We start from the raw sequence: 18747 nt of genomic DNA on the forward strand, positions 1-18747 counted from the left end.
TTTAACAGTAACTTTTCTATTCTCAGTGGAAAATAAATTTTCCTGTGAACAGTTATTACAGAGTAACATTTCACTTCCATGTTACTGCTGCTCATGAACATTCAGTCAATACATGGGATGAGAGGATTTCTAAGTGGTCTTTCTAAGTTTAACTTAAGTGGGTGGTCCTTGAAAGGACCTTTAGGTTGGTTGAAGTTAAACAGGTTTACTTGGAGCTGGTGTTCTTGATGACGGCCTTGGTGCCCTCAGACACGGCGTGCTTGGCCAGCTCTCTGGGCAGCAGCAGGCGGACGGTGGTCTGGATCTCCCTGGAGGTGATGATGGAGCACTTATTATAGTGAGCCAGACGGGAGGCCTCCCCGGCGATGCGCTCAAAGATATCACTGACAAAGGAGTTCATGATGCCTGTAGCCTTGGGGGAGATGCCGGTGTCGGGGTGCACTTGCTTGAGCACCTTGTAGACGTAGATGGCGTAGCTCTCCTTTCTCCTGGCCCTCCTCTTCCTGCAGCTCTTGGTTGCTTTGGATGCTGCCTTCTTGGAGCCCTTCTTCAGGGCGGATTTCACTGGTTCAGGCATACTTGACCCTCTGGTATCCCTACTAATTGTTGCCTCATTTTCCTCCTAGTGTGCAAAAAAAATGCACAGGGGGTGATTAAATAAAAAGTTAAATTAGTTTATTTTTAATTGTTTATTTTTTCCTTGTTTCATCAACTTGTGCCATTAACAAAAATACCAAATATTCAATAACGGTCATATCTTTTAACCCTTTAATTGCCATGTTTGTAAAGTAAACAAACAATTTTTCAATAAAAAACACAAATTGATTTTTTTTCGAGATACTACGCTGAAATTGAATAACTTATATATGGATGATTGCAGCCTGGCAAACATCATTGATTAGTAGCAACACTGGTTTAAATGCTTTATTAAAATTATTTTTTTGTGAAGTCAATTATTCTACAATACTCACGTTTTTCACCCTTCTGTGCAAAAAAAGCACACCTTTAAATCATGTTATAAATATCATACATTTCAAAATTGTTTTACTATTAGTGAATTTTATTTCTTATTTAAGGTCAGCCCTGATCATAAATGTCAAATACTCATTTATGTTAATTTCTTTAACCCTTTAAATGCCATGTTTCATTGATGATGTCACTGCATTTTTAGATCCAAAATACACACAAAAAATTATTTTTGCAAGTTACTACATGAAAATTAGATAACTTATTTTTTGATTATTGCACAGACACACTCACAGACTCACACACTGATCTGCACTTAAACAAATCCTCAGAGAGTTAGTGAGAAGGGGAGCAAAGGGCAGTATAATACTGAAATCTGGTGGGAAAAATATGTATTTCCTGCCCTCGCCCATATATGGTAAAAGTGACGTCACAGGGTAAAAAAAAAGTGGTCCAGGTGCAAATGTAAAAGCCCCAACTCTCAAATGAAGAAAATGCATGATTCATGCCTTAATGGCGTATAGATCAAAATAAGTGGTTTGAATGGGTTTCAATGCGCATATTTTGCACACCAGGGATATTAACGCTATAAAAAAGGTTTACTTTATGTTGGGCTGATTGTTGTGGCTGGGACAGAATTTTGAAAGTTGTGCAAAAATGAGCAAAAAATACAATACATGATGATATTAATTGTGAAAGAGGTCAAAGTTTTGTTTTTTTTTTTAATATAAACTAAGTGTGCATTTTTGGCACAAGGGGTACCAGAACTGAAGGGAAAGCCATGGGTGTGATGAGGGAGAGCTGCCTTTATTATACAGGCTGTATGCAAACGCACCGTGTTGTTTCCTGCCTGTGATTGGCTGGAATGCTCAGCCTCTGTTTTCAGGGCCAGTCTTTCAGGAGGAAAGCCAAGAAAATGTCATGAGATCAGAAGTGAACAAAGGAGATGAGAAAAGCAGCTACACGGAAAAATGAGCATACAGTCTGAGTTGTTCTTGTTTCTGCGTATGTGTTTCATATTTAATTCTCGGGTTCATTTGTATTTAATTAATTCAATGGGATTTTTATTATTGAAGGCATTTTTTTCATTTAAAACCATGTTTAGTAAAATAGAAACTGAAATAACTAAACTCATTGGAGTCCAAAATTTTCCCTTTGTTCATGCACTAAAATTTGTTGGCTGTGTTGTTGTGTGATTAGTGGAGTTGAACCCAGGATGCGGAGGCGGAGAAACAGTTTGAACAGTATTTATTAGCACAGGTAAATAATCAGGGAATGTGAGTCCAAGAGTCCGGGGGGAGAGAGTGCTGGAGCTGGCTGCAGTGAGCGGGGAGTGAAGCACTGGAAGAGAAGGAGGAGGCACGTTAGAAAAAAGTCCACAAAAAACACAAGCAATGGAAATTACTCAAAGATTAAGCAATAAACTCTGGAGACTTCTCTGAGGGTTCCTCAAGAGAGCGTGTGAGCCTGGAGCAAAGGTTACCGCGAGGGAAGGTAGTCAAAACTCAGGCGCTGGTGGAGAGCTGCAGCCGATCTTAAGTAGTCCCTCTGATGAGAACTCGCTGCAGGTGTGATCTCTCCACAGCACCCGGGGGGGAGGGGGGATTGCCTCAGGAAACACAAAGGAAAGTTAGCGGCCAGCAGGAATGACTCCGGAAACCAGAAGTTAACAAAATAAATCACAATGTACAACGTGAAACACCACGTGTCTTATATAAATGTGATCTGCAGTTATTCTCTACATTTTTGCTCTCATGTCTAGAAAAACTTCTTTAATTGACTGGCAGCTATAGTTGGGCACATACCTTGTCTCTACTGCTATAATAACTAAACGTGAAAAATAGAACAACAAATATATACACACACACACACACATACAATTTCAGTGTTAAATCAGGCTTTTATGGTACCACATTATCACTTAATCTAAGTGATATAAACTATAAGCCCATATTGGTGCAGTGTTTAATATTTATCTTAGAAGTGGAGCAAACTTGGTAAAAATGAAACATTACATTGATAAAGAGGCCTGTCTAAATTAGTGGTTAATCAACAAGGTTATAATCATTTTGGATTTTTCATTCATTTTTTTTTTTTTTTATTTTGGATTTGTTTTCACTCTGTGGTCAGTTTCCGTTTAGTTGTAATTTGTTTTTCAATCAACCATTTTCATGTCAAATCAGCAGCAAATTCAATCATCAAACACCTTTATGTCTATCACTACAGAAGATATAAGCAGGCCGGCTCTAAAGATGGTGGATAAAACAAATACAATGTTAAAGACTGGGTCCATGCAAGGCAGCAAAAACTCTTGATTATTATATTGAGATCATAGTTAGAGTTTCTACAAAGTGATCTACATTCAAGGCTCTTTGGATATCATAGAAATACAGAAACATCTATATACAACAAATAGAAGCTACTCATAGTTTTCATGGCATTTTGTTGGCGTTTTTATATCACTGTCAGTAAGATTTGAATGCCTGGCTACAGATTAATCATCTTCTCACAGATCCCGTTTCTTAGAGAGGAACATGATTCATCGTTCCAGCTGTTTTCCACATCATACTTTTGTATTTCTACACAGTCTTCATCTCTTCCCATATAGTGATTCGGCTCTGCAGAGGCCCAGAAACTGCAATACAAAAAATGAAATTAAAAAGATATAAGTATGATTTTGCCTTCACATAAATATAGTGATTTCACATGAACTGCAGCAGGAAAAACAATCAAAAGGGGTGTGTGTGCGTGCCAGGTGATTCTGAATCTCCTAAAAAAACATACACTGATATTGCCTGCAGCTTTTGCTAGTGTGGCTCTGCATCCCATAACACCATGTTCTGTTTGTTACACTCACATCTGTGGCCTTTTTAAAATCCCAACAACACAAATCGCAGAGAGCTTTCACTGAGGCTTCATTCGTGTCTTCTTTGCTTCCCATTGTTTGTTAAAGGGATACTTTAACATTTTGGCAAATTTGCCCATTGCCATAATCTCTATAGTCTTAGTAATAGGTTTGTTACCTTTAGTTGTCCATGCAAGCTATTTTTAGATCAGCGCTGCTGAGTTCGGAGCTGCTGTGCCAACTCTATGGACACAGATGGTATTTTTGGCTTTCCCTCATCAAACTCATCAAATACACAATCCAACAACTCCAAAACGCTCTCATGGACAAGTTGTGATGAAATAATAACATGTAATTATGTAACATTACAACACATGAAGCAAATACTCGGAACTACTTTTCGAGTAAACCACTGGGCGGAGTGACACAGTGCAGCAGCCTGTCTGGAGTGTAGTTCTGGCTTTGCATTTAGCTTTAAAACATCTCTGTCTCGTAATGTTCCATGATTATTTCATAGCGTGGCGAATGTGCAGTTTACAACTTGCCAGCGAGAGTGTTTTGGAGTTGTTGAATTGTGTATTTGATGAGTTTGATGAAGGAAAGCCAAAAATACCGTCTGTCTCCATAGCCTTAGCTGTGCAGCTGGTATATCAGTCCTCCCAGATCTAGAAACAGCTTGCACCGACAACTAAATGTAACGAACCTATTACTAAGACTATAAGGATTATGGCAATGGTTCTTTCCTCTTGCCAGATTGTTGTAGCTGGTCTGGAGCTGGTCTCTTTCCTTGACCAGATTGTTGTACCCGGTCTCTGACTCATTCCTTTCTTTGTCCAGGTCACTGTAGCTGGTCCGGAGCTGGTCTCTGTCTCTGGCCAGGTTGTTGTAGCTAGTCTGGAGCTGGTCTCTGTCTCTGGCCAGGTTGTTGTAGCTGGTCTGGAGCTGGTTTCTTTCTCTACTCAGATTGTTGTACCTGGTATGTAACCAGTCTTCTTCTTCAGTCATGTTGTGACTTTTATGTAAGAAGACACTTTCTGATTGAGACTCGGAGATATGTTTGATGTCTGATGAAAGAAATGAAAAAACAAAAATTCTCTGTTAGGAACTATCACTCAGGACTAAAGGGACAAATTTACCAATTTTTAACCAGCTGTGCATTGATAGTAAATGTATTTGCTATGCTCATTTCCTCTGTGCCGTTCTAGTGGCAGCCTCTGGACTGTCCAGGGAGGGTTGAGTCTAGGGTGGCTACATCAGTACAAGCTGAAATGAATTTCTCTGTGTAATATTTACACCGGTACCAGCAGCATAAAGCTGATCCAAACACTGAAACAGTCTGTTAGTTTGCTATGTCTTATTTTGTTATTTTAGGGCACAGTAAATTTGTCCTTTAATCAGCATCCTAAAAAAATACTCACATTGGAGAATCAGAGTAATGAGTCCAGATAGGAGAAGAGCACACAGCAGACCCAGGCATACCGTGGCTATTCTGTATGACCTCTTCTTTCCATCTCAAGCACCTGAAAGAAAAGGTGATTGTTATATGTACATATAGCTTTTAATCAAAATGTGTTTAATGTAAATGTGTGTGTTTTTAGTAAACCCATAGTTCCCCTGTGTATTTATATGCTTATGAGGCGGTCTTGCCTCTGGCAATATGGTAAATGTTCACAGTATTTCCCTTTGTACGTTTCCCTCATCTCCATTTTTATTAGATGTTCCTTTTTTGTTGTTATAAACTTTGATCAAACTATAAAAGTGGGTCTGTAGACTGTAGATGGTAGAAAAAAAGCAAAATGGTGGAATCTAGAAATGCAATTTAAAGGATTTGATTCATTAAAATTAACTGTAAAAAATCTGAGATTATTCTTTTTTTATAATTATTATTTGACAGCCCTATACTTTAGTAAAAACACCCATCATGCATTTGTAAGTGATTTGATTAGTGCTTAATCAAACAAATTGACTTGACTTTCAGTAAATAACTACTGGTGTCCATCTCTGATGACCCTCAGGAGATATATAAATATTCTGCAAACATTCAACATCTCACAGTTGTTATAGTAATCAACCAAGCTTAAAAGAAGAATCTTATAAATATTAAGTTAAATACTAAGTTTGTTTTTACCAAGCTGAAATATCAAACACTCAGCTCAGCTTTAAGGTTTGGTTCAGTTTGAGCCAGAGGAGCCTGCAGCTGTTTGATACTGGTGTTTCAGAGATGATCGACTCCAACTGGGCAGTCACTAAGAATTTGTGCACTTGTCAGTGGGACATTCCCACTTTGGCTGTACAGGAAGCTAACACAGTTGTTGTGAAATACTGTGAGAGACCGCTTACTGTTGCAGTACAGTGTGTCTCTGATTTCTCTTTTGCTCTATGTACAAATAGCCGAAAAATTTAGTTCAGTATGCCCCCCCAGCTATTGGCTATAACAGCCTCCATGCTTTCAACAAGATTTTAGAGGGCTTTTGTGGGAACTTGTGCCCATTCATTCTGAGGTCAGGCACTGATGATGGCAGAGAAGGCCTGACTAGCCGTTTCCAGCTCATCCCAAAAGTGCTGGATGGGGTTGAGGTTAGAGCTCTGTGTGGGCCAGTCGAGTTCTTCCACACCAAACTCAATAAGCCATGTCTTTATAGTCCTTGCTTTGTGCACTGGGGCAGTCATGTTGGAATAGAAAAGGGCCTTCCCCAAACTGTATAGTTGGAGGTATAGCATTGTCCAAAAGTCACTCCAAGAACACGTTTCCATCGCTCCACAGTCCAATGTCGGTGTGCTTTACACTACTCTATCTCAGTGGTTCTCAAAGGGGGGTACGCATACCCCTGGGGGTACGTGAAGGCACTCCAGGGGGTACGTGAGATATTAAAATATATTCCAGCTATTTCAGAAAAGTAGCGTATTTCTATGCATGTCTGGAGCGACACTGTTTTTGCGAGTATATTGTACATTCTAAAATCACATTCGTGCTGCTGTGGTGTGTTTTCTCTGTCCTCCTACAAACAGTGATATTTATTGGAGTGGAAGATAAAAGGAGGTTTTTCCCTCTCTGTCCTTCACTCCATGAGTAGCGCGGCACTTTTACACACAGCCAGGAGGTCAGTGCAGTTTTGTGTCACTGTTTCATTCACTGTGCCAACCACGTTTGTAAGAGGAGGGACTAACTTCTCATTCATTCTATGTTGAATATGTAACCCAGGTTAACTAAGCTTTTGTTGTGAAGGGCAACTCCAGCGTCAGTGTCACTTCCTGTCAAGGGTGTACAAACTTAGCTTGACAGCGACCCGAATTTCCTTTGAAGCCACTGCACAGACGCTGAGCAACCACCATCAGCCGTACAGAAAAGTTTGGAAGCATCAACAACAGCTTAAAAGTGAATAGAAGCCGTCGGAACCAACTCCTGCAACGTGCTACCTCCTGGAAGGGAAGAAGACTGAAGACTAGTCCATTGCAGTAAAAGAATTGCATGGCGAGCGTCATTTATCATGCAAACAGTTCAAAAGTTAATGCTAACGTTAGCGCCGCTAGCCGCGGCTGCTAATATCTTGAGCTGTGTATATTATAATACGATGCTAATGTTAGCTCTGCTAGCCGCGGCTAATACTCCCCAAGCAAAACTCTACTCATTTAGCTGTAGCCATTAGCCAAGCTAGCACACATTAGCAATGCTAACTTCAATGGATCCTAATAGTGTGCCAGGTGTTGAATTATCTGATGTGCTTAATGATCAACACATTTATTCATGCTCTGAGTAAATCATTATTCTGTTTAAATCCCTTAATTGCTTTTTAGCACTTTAAAGAGCAACTTTATTTAATGTTAAGAGCACTTTATTTTTGTTACCTGAAGCAGTTAATGGCTTCAGTGTGTGGCAAATTTTGAACTTATTACATGGTGTAGATTAATTTATTTATTTTCGTATATGATGTTACCATTATTTAATTATTGTATCACTGATACAGTGATTTGAAGTTCATTATTTGGTTTGTAAAGTGCAATATTTATTGTATTACTCATACAATCATTTAAGAATGCATTATTTGATTGGTAAAGTGCATTATTTCATTATTTTATTACTGGTAAAGTAATTTAAAGTGCACTATTTATTGGTTATTTGATAAGTGTGAATCTATAGATTTAGAAAAATATTGTTACTGTGTTTAAATGAGAGATTATTTTCATATTTAAAGTCCATTAGTTCTAATGGTTATTATTTTGATAACACGAGGTAACAAAATAATTTGATGAGATCATGCTAGCTTTATTTCATCATTAGAAATTAGATATTAAGTTTAATTCTGACCTTACTACTATAGGTCAGGTTTTCTGGATCACCTGGAACTGGAGAGTGACCGCTGGATTCGGTTGGATGTTGATGGCGAGCTACAAAACCCATGGAGACAAACTAGATCCAATCCAATTGCATGCAGAAGATTAAGAGACTATGTCAGCTGTGCGGTAGGACTGTGCAAGGCTTACGCGTATCCTGGAAGGCATTAAAGAAAAAACTCACATAGAGTGAAAGGTTTTTTTAATTTTTGTTTTCAATTACCCGGGTAATAAGGTTAAAAGTGTATTGTGACTGATTTTGTGTTATAACAATTTTGTATTATTGTTTCTTTGAGAAAAAAATCACTAAACACAAGGAGACATCCTTTAAAATCAGTTATTGGTTGAGTGTGTTTCTTGTGGTATTGTTTGGTGCACCTTATAGGCTCCACAGTCGGTCTTAGAAGCTTCTTTTCTTATCTAGCCCTTGTATATTAAAGTCACTTACCTTTACTTTATTTAACACTTAACTTAAAGCTAACCTCAGCATAAAGGTTACAAATATGATCAATAACAGTAATCAGGACACAGCTGAGGTTCGCGGTGAGGGAGTTAACTCACCCACAGTGCACAGATTGGCTCACCTAGACCGGTCAGGTGAGTAATTTCAGTGAGCTGGTTGATCCGGAGCATTTATAAGTCGTATTTCTGAGGTCAGAGGAGACTGTGTTGGTAAAAATCTCACTGGAATAAAGTCCTGTTAGTTCAGAAACAGCTCCAGCTGTGTGAGTAGTGTATTTGCACTCATGTGGAAGCTTTGCTTTAGCATTGACTCGCTACAGGTTCAAAATGTAAATATTTAGTGTGAATAATTTGCATGAAAAATTTGTGTCTCGAGTGTAAGGACCTTAAGTTAATAAACTGGAGTTTATATTTTGTAAATTATTAAATTTAATCAACCTAAAACCCCCTGAGTCTCCCCCACTGGCAGAATGGTTTGACCCATACTGGCACATGCCTGTCAATCACTGTATTCACAGTCACTCCATTCATAAAAGGTTAGTTATTTATTTTTTGTGAATAAATGCTGATCTATAACTAGTTCATGATTTCAGCTTGAGAAGAGATCTTTATTATGATCCCATAAAGGGGCACTAAGCTGTCCTCTTTATAATTAGTTATGTTATGGCAACACTCCTGATAGGTTGTATGGCATGGCTGTCAAGCTTGATTGGGGCGGGCCTTCCTGTTCTCACAGCCAGTAGCTGATGAGAGGCGGGGGACCACTGTGTTGATTAAGCTAAGGCGGGCAGGTGTGCTGGAGGAGTGTGGAACAATGCAACGCCGAGAGCTACCTCATGGGGTAAACCATAGACTGTCCCCAGTTTAATTTATGTTTCGAAGTTTATCTCTAAGTTTTGTTTATGTTATAAACAATGAATTGTCATCCGTCACCACTCTGACGAGGAAGGTGTGGGGTCTGAAGCGGAGCGAGCTGGTCAAGTCGGAGTCGCATTGTGGCGGAGGTTAAGCTGCGACAGGTAAGGTCCGTCTCCCTTTCATTGAGCTTGGCAGCCACATGCTAGTATGGCATGGGCAGCAGGCGCCTGGAAGCCCTAGACCAACGTTACGTTGCCCAGGGTTGTGTTTGCCATGACAGTTAATTATTTACAGGTTTTTAGTTCTTTCTAGCTCTGTTTTAATTTCCAAATAGTTGAAGAGAGACTGCTGCAGTCGCGCAGTTTCGCACACGTCTGGCTTTAAATGGTTTTATGCCTTTCCACTCACTGTTTTCAATACATTAATTTCAATTCCCACATTTAGTGATGAGAAGATGTGCCATGAATTTAGTCATGCATTTTTAACATTTAAAATGTTTGAAAAAATATTTGTAATTTAAAATAGTTTTTCAGTTACAATGTTTGATAAATCAGACGGCTGTCACAGCACTCTTTAATGTATTTCTTTTTGGCCAAAAGCTTTGCGCTGTTTAGGGGGTACATGACTGAAAGAGATTGAGAACCACTGCTCTATCTGACCCTTGACATTGGGCGCTCACATTAACGCCAGTGGAAGTTTGGGTCATTGACACTCTTAAAGTTGAAATTCCTCTTCTTCTCCAGCTTTCTCACAGATATCTGAGGGTATCTGACAGGTATTTGGATCTGTTCTTGATTCCCACCTTAACTACAGCTCGCCACCACACGCCTCAGTTTTTACACCATGAAATGTGGCATTGAAACAGGGCTGGGTAGAATTTTCAGAGCCATTGCATGTTAGTGAAAACATTTCAGTGTAGATATCTTTTAGACATTTGCACATAGTGGGTCATTGTACAGAGAAAGCCAAATATCCTGCCTGGTGAAGTCAGAGGTCACCAGAGAATCTGCCCTCCTTGACCATTCCAGAAATGCACTTCGTCCTGGGCCGTTGACCTGTTGCACATTTGGTTTTTGTTCTATAAATCATTTTATTTCATTCATTTTGTTGACTGGTCTGCTACGATGTCTGCAAGAGGAAAAGGAGGTAAAGGACTCGGTAAAGGAGGCGCCAAGCATGACTGTAAAGTTCTCTGTGATAACATCCAGGGCATCGCCAAGCCCGCTATCCCAACCCAACAGCACAAAGATTGTGTGCTAAACATTGCTGGACTTTAATTCAGGAGACCATATTAGGATTAAAAAAGGACACTTAAAATATGCCTGCTCTGTATGGATTATACAAGCAAGTTTGTTGCTGGTAGCTGTTTGTCAGCACGTGGAATCACTAATAGTTCAGTTATCACTGTAACAACATCCCCTTTATTTACGGGGTTTACAACCGCAATGTGTTGTTGGGAGTGATTGATTTGGTGACAAATCAATACATATGAGCCCACTGATCTGATATTAAACAGAGAGGACTTCACTGAGCTGGAGATCAGCTGTTCTCCAGTGAATTAATTCAAGAATGAAAACAATCAAGAACGGTCATATACACAGAGGAAGGAAATAACAATGTTTTTGCCACATGTAGACTGAATGCTCACATTAAGGCTCTATTTTCATAGACCAGGCGTAGGCACAGCGCACCTGCCCTGCGCCGCGCCAACGGGGTGTGTCCAGGGCATTTTGCAATTTTCGTGCATGGCGCAGTCCGGCGCGGCGCGGCACACCCATGCCTCCGTCCCTCCCACCGGCGCAAGTGGCAAAGAGGAAGGAGAGAAGGCGTGAGTGGGTTTAACACAGCCGAGTGTAATCTTCACCAATCAAATGAGTGCCCTCCTTGCCTTTAAATGCGCTGCAAGCAAGGCGCAGTGCCAGTTTCACCTCGACACCACCATGGACGAAGACAGTAGCAGCAGCTCCAGGCGGCCAAACTTCTCCCAGGAGGAAACTGATGTGCTGGTCCGGGAGGTCCAAGCTCGCAGTACCAGAATATATGGTAATGCTAACAGACCTCCACGGGCTGATGATGCAAAAACTGCCTGGGAGGAAGTTACTAATATTGTCAACAAGTTTGCCCAGATATTCTGAGAACCGCTGCCCAATGTAAAAAACGGTTCAATGATTCAAAGAAGCTGTCAGGGCAAAGAAGGCACACAGTGGCCACTGGGCTGTACATCAGAGGGCACGATGCGCGTCACGGTGTGGACCACCTTGCGAGACAGATGTAATCTGTTCCTGTGTCATGAATAGGAGTACAAAATTAAGTGACAATTACATTAAACACAGCAGCAGGCTAATCCAGGCATCATGCTTGTGATCCACCTGCATTCCTGCTCTGTCATCACCAAATAAGAGAACCTTTGGTGATATATTCTCTTCTGGTATCTCCTCCTCATCCTCCTCGCAATAATGTACTCCATCTTTTTTGATCACGTTAAGAATAAAGATTAAAACAGAGAAATATGGGTAGTCACAGCTAAAACCCTAAGACACCGACTGACTTAGATTTATTCAGCGAGCGTCTCTCTCTTTTTTCTTTTCTTTTGAATTTCATGAGATGAGAGAAGCCAAATATATACTCCGTATCTAATGCCGTGGCTGTTTGTGGTTGGCTGAGAGATGTGAACTCTTAGTTCTTATCACTCCCAGCTGCCATTGGATTGAGTTTCAATTACGCGTGACAAACATCTTTGATCTGACATCAGATGTGACGAGACAATTTATATAGATACAAATGTATATGCTGGTTCAGACGGTTACATTAAATAGTGGTTGCTGTGATTGTTTATTGCATTGAAATGTGCCTGACACTCTGGAAACCTGCCTGTGAGGTTTTGGTGACGTGTGCGCACTGCGCGCCTGTCAGCCAAATTACCACTACACCGGCCGCGCTTTGCCTGCGCCGAGAATAGACCAGGTTGGAGCTGGCGGGCTTTCAGTGCACCATCGCGCAGTGTTTTGGCATGAAATTGTCACTGCGCCAAGCTGAATCTGTCGATACCTCCCCCTGGTGCGCCGCCACACCCATCTCGGCGCAGCCCGGTCTACCAAATTGCCAAATTGGCTGCGCACGGTGGTGCGCCGGACGAAATTACCACTGCACGGGGTGCGCCATGCTCCGCCACCTTGCGCTGTGCCACGAAATTAGAGCCCTAAGAGGAATCCTAACATGGTCTCCTGAATTAAAGTCCAGTAACATTTAGCAAACATAATCTTTGTGCTGTTGGGTTGTAATACACGTTGTGTGCAGAAAGTTCCTGACTAAAGCCCATAAGAGAGGATCATTTTTCTGCAGCAACGATAGCTACAGAAAAAAACCTAGAGAGCCACGACAAATCAATTCAACACAGAGCTTGCATTGAGGCTAAAAAATAGTTGAGAATAGTTGTTTCCATCAGTTACGAAAAAATATTTCTAAGTTTGTATTATTACCTTATTAGTATTGTTTATATGAATTTCCTGAGTTTGAATTTCTTCGGAAAACGACCTGGTGCAGCTTTCACATTACACTGACTATCAGCATGTGGAATCACTACCTTACAGCAAGGGAGACCGGAGATACACTTGACTCCACTTTGGCGGATAGCGGGCTTGGCGATTCCCTGGATGTTGTCACAGAGAACTTTACAGTGACGTTTGGCGCTATCTTTACTGAGTCCTTTACCTCCCTTTCCTCTTCCAGACATCGTAGCAGACCAGTCAACAAAACGAATGAAATAAAATGGTAACTTTTCACTTTTTCACAGAGGTGTAAACAATCTTTGAGGACATAGTGGAAGACCAGCACTGCAATATTCTTCTTCTTAAGTTTGACCTTTGCTGTAACACTCTTGGTGCTCTAGCGCCTTCTACTGTCATTAGCAGCATGGACAATCACATAAATACACTGTTATCAAGACAACATAATTCACCAACAGTGATCTTATCACAAAATAAATAAGTATCAAGCACTTTCTTATTTTTCAATCTCATCTCTATCTTGGCTTTTATGTTAAAACTTTACTTTTGGTCACATTTGTGTCATTTTAACTTCAAAGTTTACATCTATTTTTTGTCATGTCATCAAGTTAATTAAAGTCCTGTATAGCAGGACTGGACTTGGGAGAAAATTCGGCCCTGTCATTTGTGGCTCGGACTGGCCCCTCACAGCTGAAAATGTACCATTATGTTAGACATGTTCCCTTGTCCTAATAATTTTATAAAGCTACTAAAAAAATCAACACACTCTGACACAGTTTAGAGGTAAGTGTCACTGACATCTAATGGTGAGTTTTTACTCTAATCCTAAATCGTAGTTAAATGTGATTAATGCAATTAGTTTTGACAGCCCAAATCATATTACATTTAAATAATAACATATGTTATTATACTATTTTAAATAATAATACATTACATCATACCATTTTACATTATAATATATTATATTACATTATATAATGCTATTTTACATTAAATTATATTACATTATATTATACTACACTATTTTACATTATATTATTTATATTATAATGTATTATACTATATTATAGAGCTATTCAATTAGTCTTAGATGAGGGCCAGTTTCTAAGAAAGGTTTCCATGAAGGGCCAGAGAGATTTTGCACAACATATGCGTGGTAATTTTTAGGAATTCAGTCTAAGTTTTTTGGATTTTCTTTTCCTCATGTGTAAATGGCTTCTTCTTTTTCAACTGCTAGTGATGCTAATTTAACACTTGGTCATTCTGTACAAGCCTGTGAGATAATGCAACATCTTTGCTCATGTGGTTGCCCCAAAATCTTCTTACTTCAAACACTGGGGCTAAGAGGGGAAAATGCAGTATCATAGTTAGCACGAGTTGTTTTGAAATTCCCTCTGAAATTGTACTTCTTGCACACCAGTATGCACTTATTGCAGAGTGAGCACCGCTCTTGCATAAATACATAACAATCTCCATCTATTCATACTTGAACTGCATGTTCTCTGCATCAGCTTTGACCCTTTTTGTTTTGGGTAGAAAAGAACATTTTGTGTGGCTGACATGCCAAGCAACAACATGGACACATGTTAAAATGTGTGTGCTGAGACACAGCAGCACTTTATTTAACTTTACTTGGAGAGTTTTTCTGTAAAAACAGGATGTTTCAAAGGTCAGAATGCCTGGAAGCTTTTCAGTTCCCTATAACACAGGGTGTGCCTGAAGGTTGATGTGTCTGATAAGCAGAACACAAGATATAAATCAACAACTTTCTTACTGAAAGCAGAACAAGTTCACCAAAGAAAACCATGCCCACTTGCTACTTGGCTAATTTAGCTCATTGCTAACGCAATTTCATGAACGCCACCTTTACTGATGAATTTAAAAAGTCATAAATGAAGAATTTTATAAATTTGATTATTTTGTCTGTTTTCATAAATAAATAAATAGCCTACATAAATATGTTGATAATTTTCCCAAATTTTTTCAAAAAGATAAAATCTAATCAGATTATGGTAGTTTACTGTTAATGCTGTGTTTTTACAGTAACAGTGATGTATTTCATAATCACAGTAACATTTGGTCACTGTAAAAGTGGCTTATGCCTCGGTTTATCTGCTCTGGTTTATCACTTCCTTTGACAGCTACTGTGTGTGACTCTTCTGCACACACACAGAGGAGTCAGAAAAAGGTCCAGACCAGATAGGAAAATATTGTGTGACCTGCTCCACCTCTGTCAACATAAATGTAATACACATACAGAACTGGGGGTTCTTTCTTCTGCTGCCCTGTTTGGTATGACTGAAGGACAATCCTCAAACTGAGTATTTTTTCTTTACACATGGTTTTTGGAATAAAGTTTGAGTCCACAACTGAACTCAATCTTCTCTCGTCCTTCTGTCCAACAAAGAACTGATGCTGTATTTATCAACGTCGTAACTCCGACATGATTGGCTGAAAGGACTTTTATGTATTGAGCACCACGTTCAGTTGGAGTCTTGTGAAGATCTTTTCTTCAGTGCCGTCAAACAAAGGTAAGCAGAAAACCTTTTGGTTAAAGATTGGAATTTCTGCATATTAGTAACTCTAAATTAAGAGTGGTCTGAGAAAAGTATTCAAGAGACTAAGTATAATGTTTTAACTTGAATCTACAGTGCTTAACAAATTTATTAGACCACCCTAACCCTAACCAAAGTAAGGTAAGTAAGGTTCTAAATTTGCCGTGAAGCAGACCTGGGTCTGTCTCCTCACTCATCACTGCTGGCTGCGTTTGACCCACCTTTCATCTTTTCACCCCTGACACGTAAACATCTGCGTGGGAGGACTACGGGAGGAAGTTGTGGTCAAACTTAATCATACGATTAAATTGCGTTTTTATTTTTTAACGTGTTAAGATTTCCAGATTAATCATGAGCGCTAACGCGTTTATAATAACAGGCCTAGTTTAAAGAAAGCTTGCATGCCCTAAGGAAGTAAATAAAAAGCATTTATGTGTTCAGCACTTTGAAAAGGCCCATTATTTTTTCTTTTTCCCCCTCTTTCTCCTTTCTTTTGATGCTTGCCTTAATGTCTGGTTTCGCATATTAGAAAAGAATCCACAATTGAATTTTTCAAAATTTAATTGAGGTATTAGAATGTTTAGAGCAAAGGAATCTGACATGCATTGATTATGTTACTAAAACTGCAGCTGTATTGTCCAGTGGTTCTTATAGGCTTGCATTTATTTATTTATTTATTTATTTTATTAATTCACTTGAGGCCATTCTGAAATGCAGTGAAAAATGCAGGATAGAGGCAGAGAATAATTGGAATAAAAAGGTACACTGTCAATGTAAAGGAATTAAAAACTGTTGAGGTGAAACTGATAAGGCTGTAATGCTGTTTTAGAGCTTGGAAAGGGCGTGGCATTGTGGAGTTTAGGAGATGTTCTCGTCTCAGCAGTCTGAGGGAGACTGAGGGACACAGGAAATGACGTAATGTAGAGAACGGGTGGAGTTTACATAATACAAAATAAAAACTAAACTAAGAAGCCAGCGGTAAAAACTAATTAAAACTAAACTGAAATTAAAAAAAGAGTGAAAACGAAATAAAAATTAAAACTATTGAAAAAGCTAAAACTATTATAACCTTGGTCTCTATCTCTGTGTCTCTCTTTGTATCTCTCTGTGTTAACTTTCTCACTGGTGCTCGGAGAGCGACTCACTTGAGCCACCGCCCAGTTCAAATGCAGACTGTGAGCATGAAGCTTAGGTTTTTCTGTTTGTTTTTTTTTAGGCATACGGCGGCCTGGTGTGGCCCATGTGCTGCAAGGCATAATATGGAAAAAACTCATAAAGGAAATTAATAAGCAAACAGAGAAATAGCTACAGAGCTGTTGAGGAATAGAAAAAAGTATTTTAAGGTGTTTTTTACAAAATAACCACTAAACCAATAAAAATAGGACAGAAGGCTAAGCAGACTGTAAAGCAAAGTAAAACATGCCAGTGAATTACAAAACAAGACATTTTTTGTTCAGTGGAACATGAGGAAGTACTTTATGATCAAGCATAACAAAACACACTGCCAGGAGTTAAAGTGAATTAAAATAAAATTTAACACATTTCTGAATAGGCTGAAGAAAAACATAATAAAAAAAATAAAAAGAAGGGAGAATTAAACCAAATAGGCTCATTAAATTTTGGGGAAAAATTATCAGTATTTATTGTGAAGTGAACAATTGAATGTGTTAACCAGAAAATAAGGGGAGTTAAAACTAGAATTAAACCAAATAACAATAAATTAAAAACTGAAATAAGAATAAATCAATGAACAAAAATAGTTAATTCAATTAAAGCAAGGCAAAATAATATAATAATAAAATACATGATTAGCATCACGATTTGATATGGTGAAAGAATCATGCGTATGTAAGTTTGATCCTTGGTTTCCTGACAATGGTTTTATGATTCAAGCTTTCCTGGACATAAATAATGAAAGAACCTACTATTTGGAAAAGAAATCCATATTAGATCTAAGGTTAGATTGGCTAGACTGTATAGTCATAAATAGTGAAGAGCAAGTGCAAACTGGGGAACAGGTTAAAGAAAGAAAAGACAAATTCATTAAAAACACAGGGCTGGGTAAGCTTGATAAAGCTGACTGTAGTGAGCGTAATTTTCACTGTAGTGATGACATTGATTGAAAAGGAAATTAAGGTTATTTTGAAGTTAGAAACAGAAAAAGTAGTAGGAAGAGACAGAATGTTAAAAGAGTCTTACAAAAGCACTGCAGATATTTTATGCCAATTTATGTTTCTTTCTTTAAAATAATTTTGGACTCTGGCATTAGCCCTTGGCCTTAAGTGTATCGAGCTACAAGATGAGAGGAGATCCTGAGAACTGTAACAGTTACAGGGGCATGATACTGATAACAAGATGTCATATAAATGTCATATAATATCAAAGATAAAGGCGGTCCAACGAAATATTAGAGTGTGTGACCTTTTTTGGTGACGACTTTTTTTTTTTTTTTTTGGCCAGGCAGTATATATATATATATATATATACAGTTGAAACCAGAAGTTTACATACACTATATAAAAAGGCACATAAACTTTTTTTTCTCACCATCTAACATTAAATCAGATTAAACTTTTCCTGTTTTTGGTCAATTAGGATTACCAAAATTATTTCTATTTGCTAAATGCCAGAATAATGAGAGAGATCATTTTTTAGACAATTTTTTATTATTTTCTTGAGAGTCAGAAGTTTACATACATTTCATTAGTATTTAGTAGCATTGGCTTTAAACTGTATGACTTGGGTCAAACATTTTGGATGTGCTTCCACAAGCTTCTCACAATAGTTTGCTGGAATTTTGGCCCATTCCTCCTGGCAGAACTGGTGTAACTGAGCCAAGTTTGTAGGCCGCCTTGCTCGCACATGCCTTTTCAGCTCTGCTTATAAATTTTCAATGGGATTGAGATCAGGGCTTTGTGATGGCCACTCCAAAACATTGACCTTGTTATCCTTAAGCCACTTTGTAACCAGTTTGGCAGTATGCTTAGGGTCATTGTCCATTTGGAAAACCCATTTGCACCCAAGCTTTAACTTCCTGGCTCATGTCTTGAGATGCTGCTTCAGTATTTCCACATAATGTTCTTTCCTCATGATGCCATCTATTTTGTGAAGTGCACTAGTCCCTCCTGCAGCAAAACAACCCCACAACATGATGCTGCCACCCCCATGTTTCAGAGTTGGGATGGTGTTCTCAGGCTTGCAAGCGTCCCCCTTTTTTCTCCAA

At 38.9% G+C, this 18747-nt stretch overlaps 2 protein-coding genes across 2 annotated transcripts in view; both read right to left on the reverse strand.

Annotated features, from left to right (window-relative positions):
* Window positions 1–205: 205 nt before the first annotated feature.
* Window positions 206–577, reverse strand: LOC121508934 (histone H2B-like). The gene has a single exon (XM_041786081.1). It carries the CDS (start codon window positions 575–577, stop codon window positions 206–208), a length of 372 nt encoding a protein of 123 aa, XP_041642015.1.
* A 2876-nt stretch (window positions 578–3453) lies between these two features.
* The window catches only part of LOC121508487 (girdin-like), a 44498-nt gene continuing 29204 nt past the window's right edge, over window positions 3454–18747 (reverse strand). The window contains exons 4-5 of the mRNA XM_041785388.1: window positions 4515–4784; window positions 3454–3601 (exon numbers count right to left, since the gene is read on the reverse strand). Of these exons, the coding sequence (XP_041641322.1) occupies window positions 3454–3601; window positions 4515–4784 (418 nt within the window). The remainder of the gene's footprint in view (window positions 3602–4514; window positions 4785–18747) is intronic.

The sequence above is a fragment of the Cheilinus undulatus genome, linkage group 4 (assembly GCF_018320785.1).
Source record: "Cheilinus undulatus linkage group 4, ASM1832078v1, whole genome shotgun sequence".
In the NCBI taxonomy this organism is placed as follows: domain Eukaryota; kingdom Metazoa; phylum Chordata; class Actinopteri; order Labriformes; family Labridae; genus Cheilinus; species Cheilinus undulatus.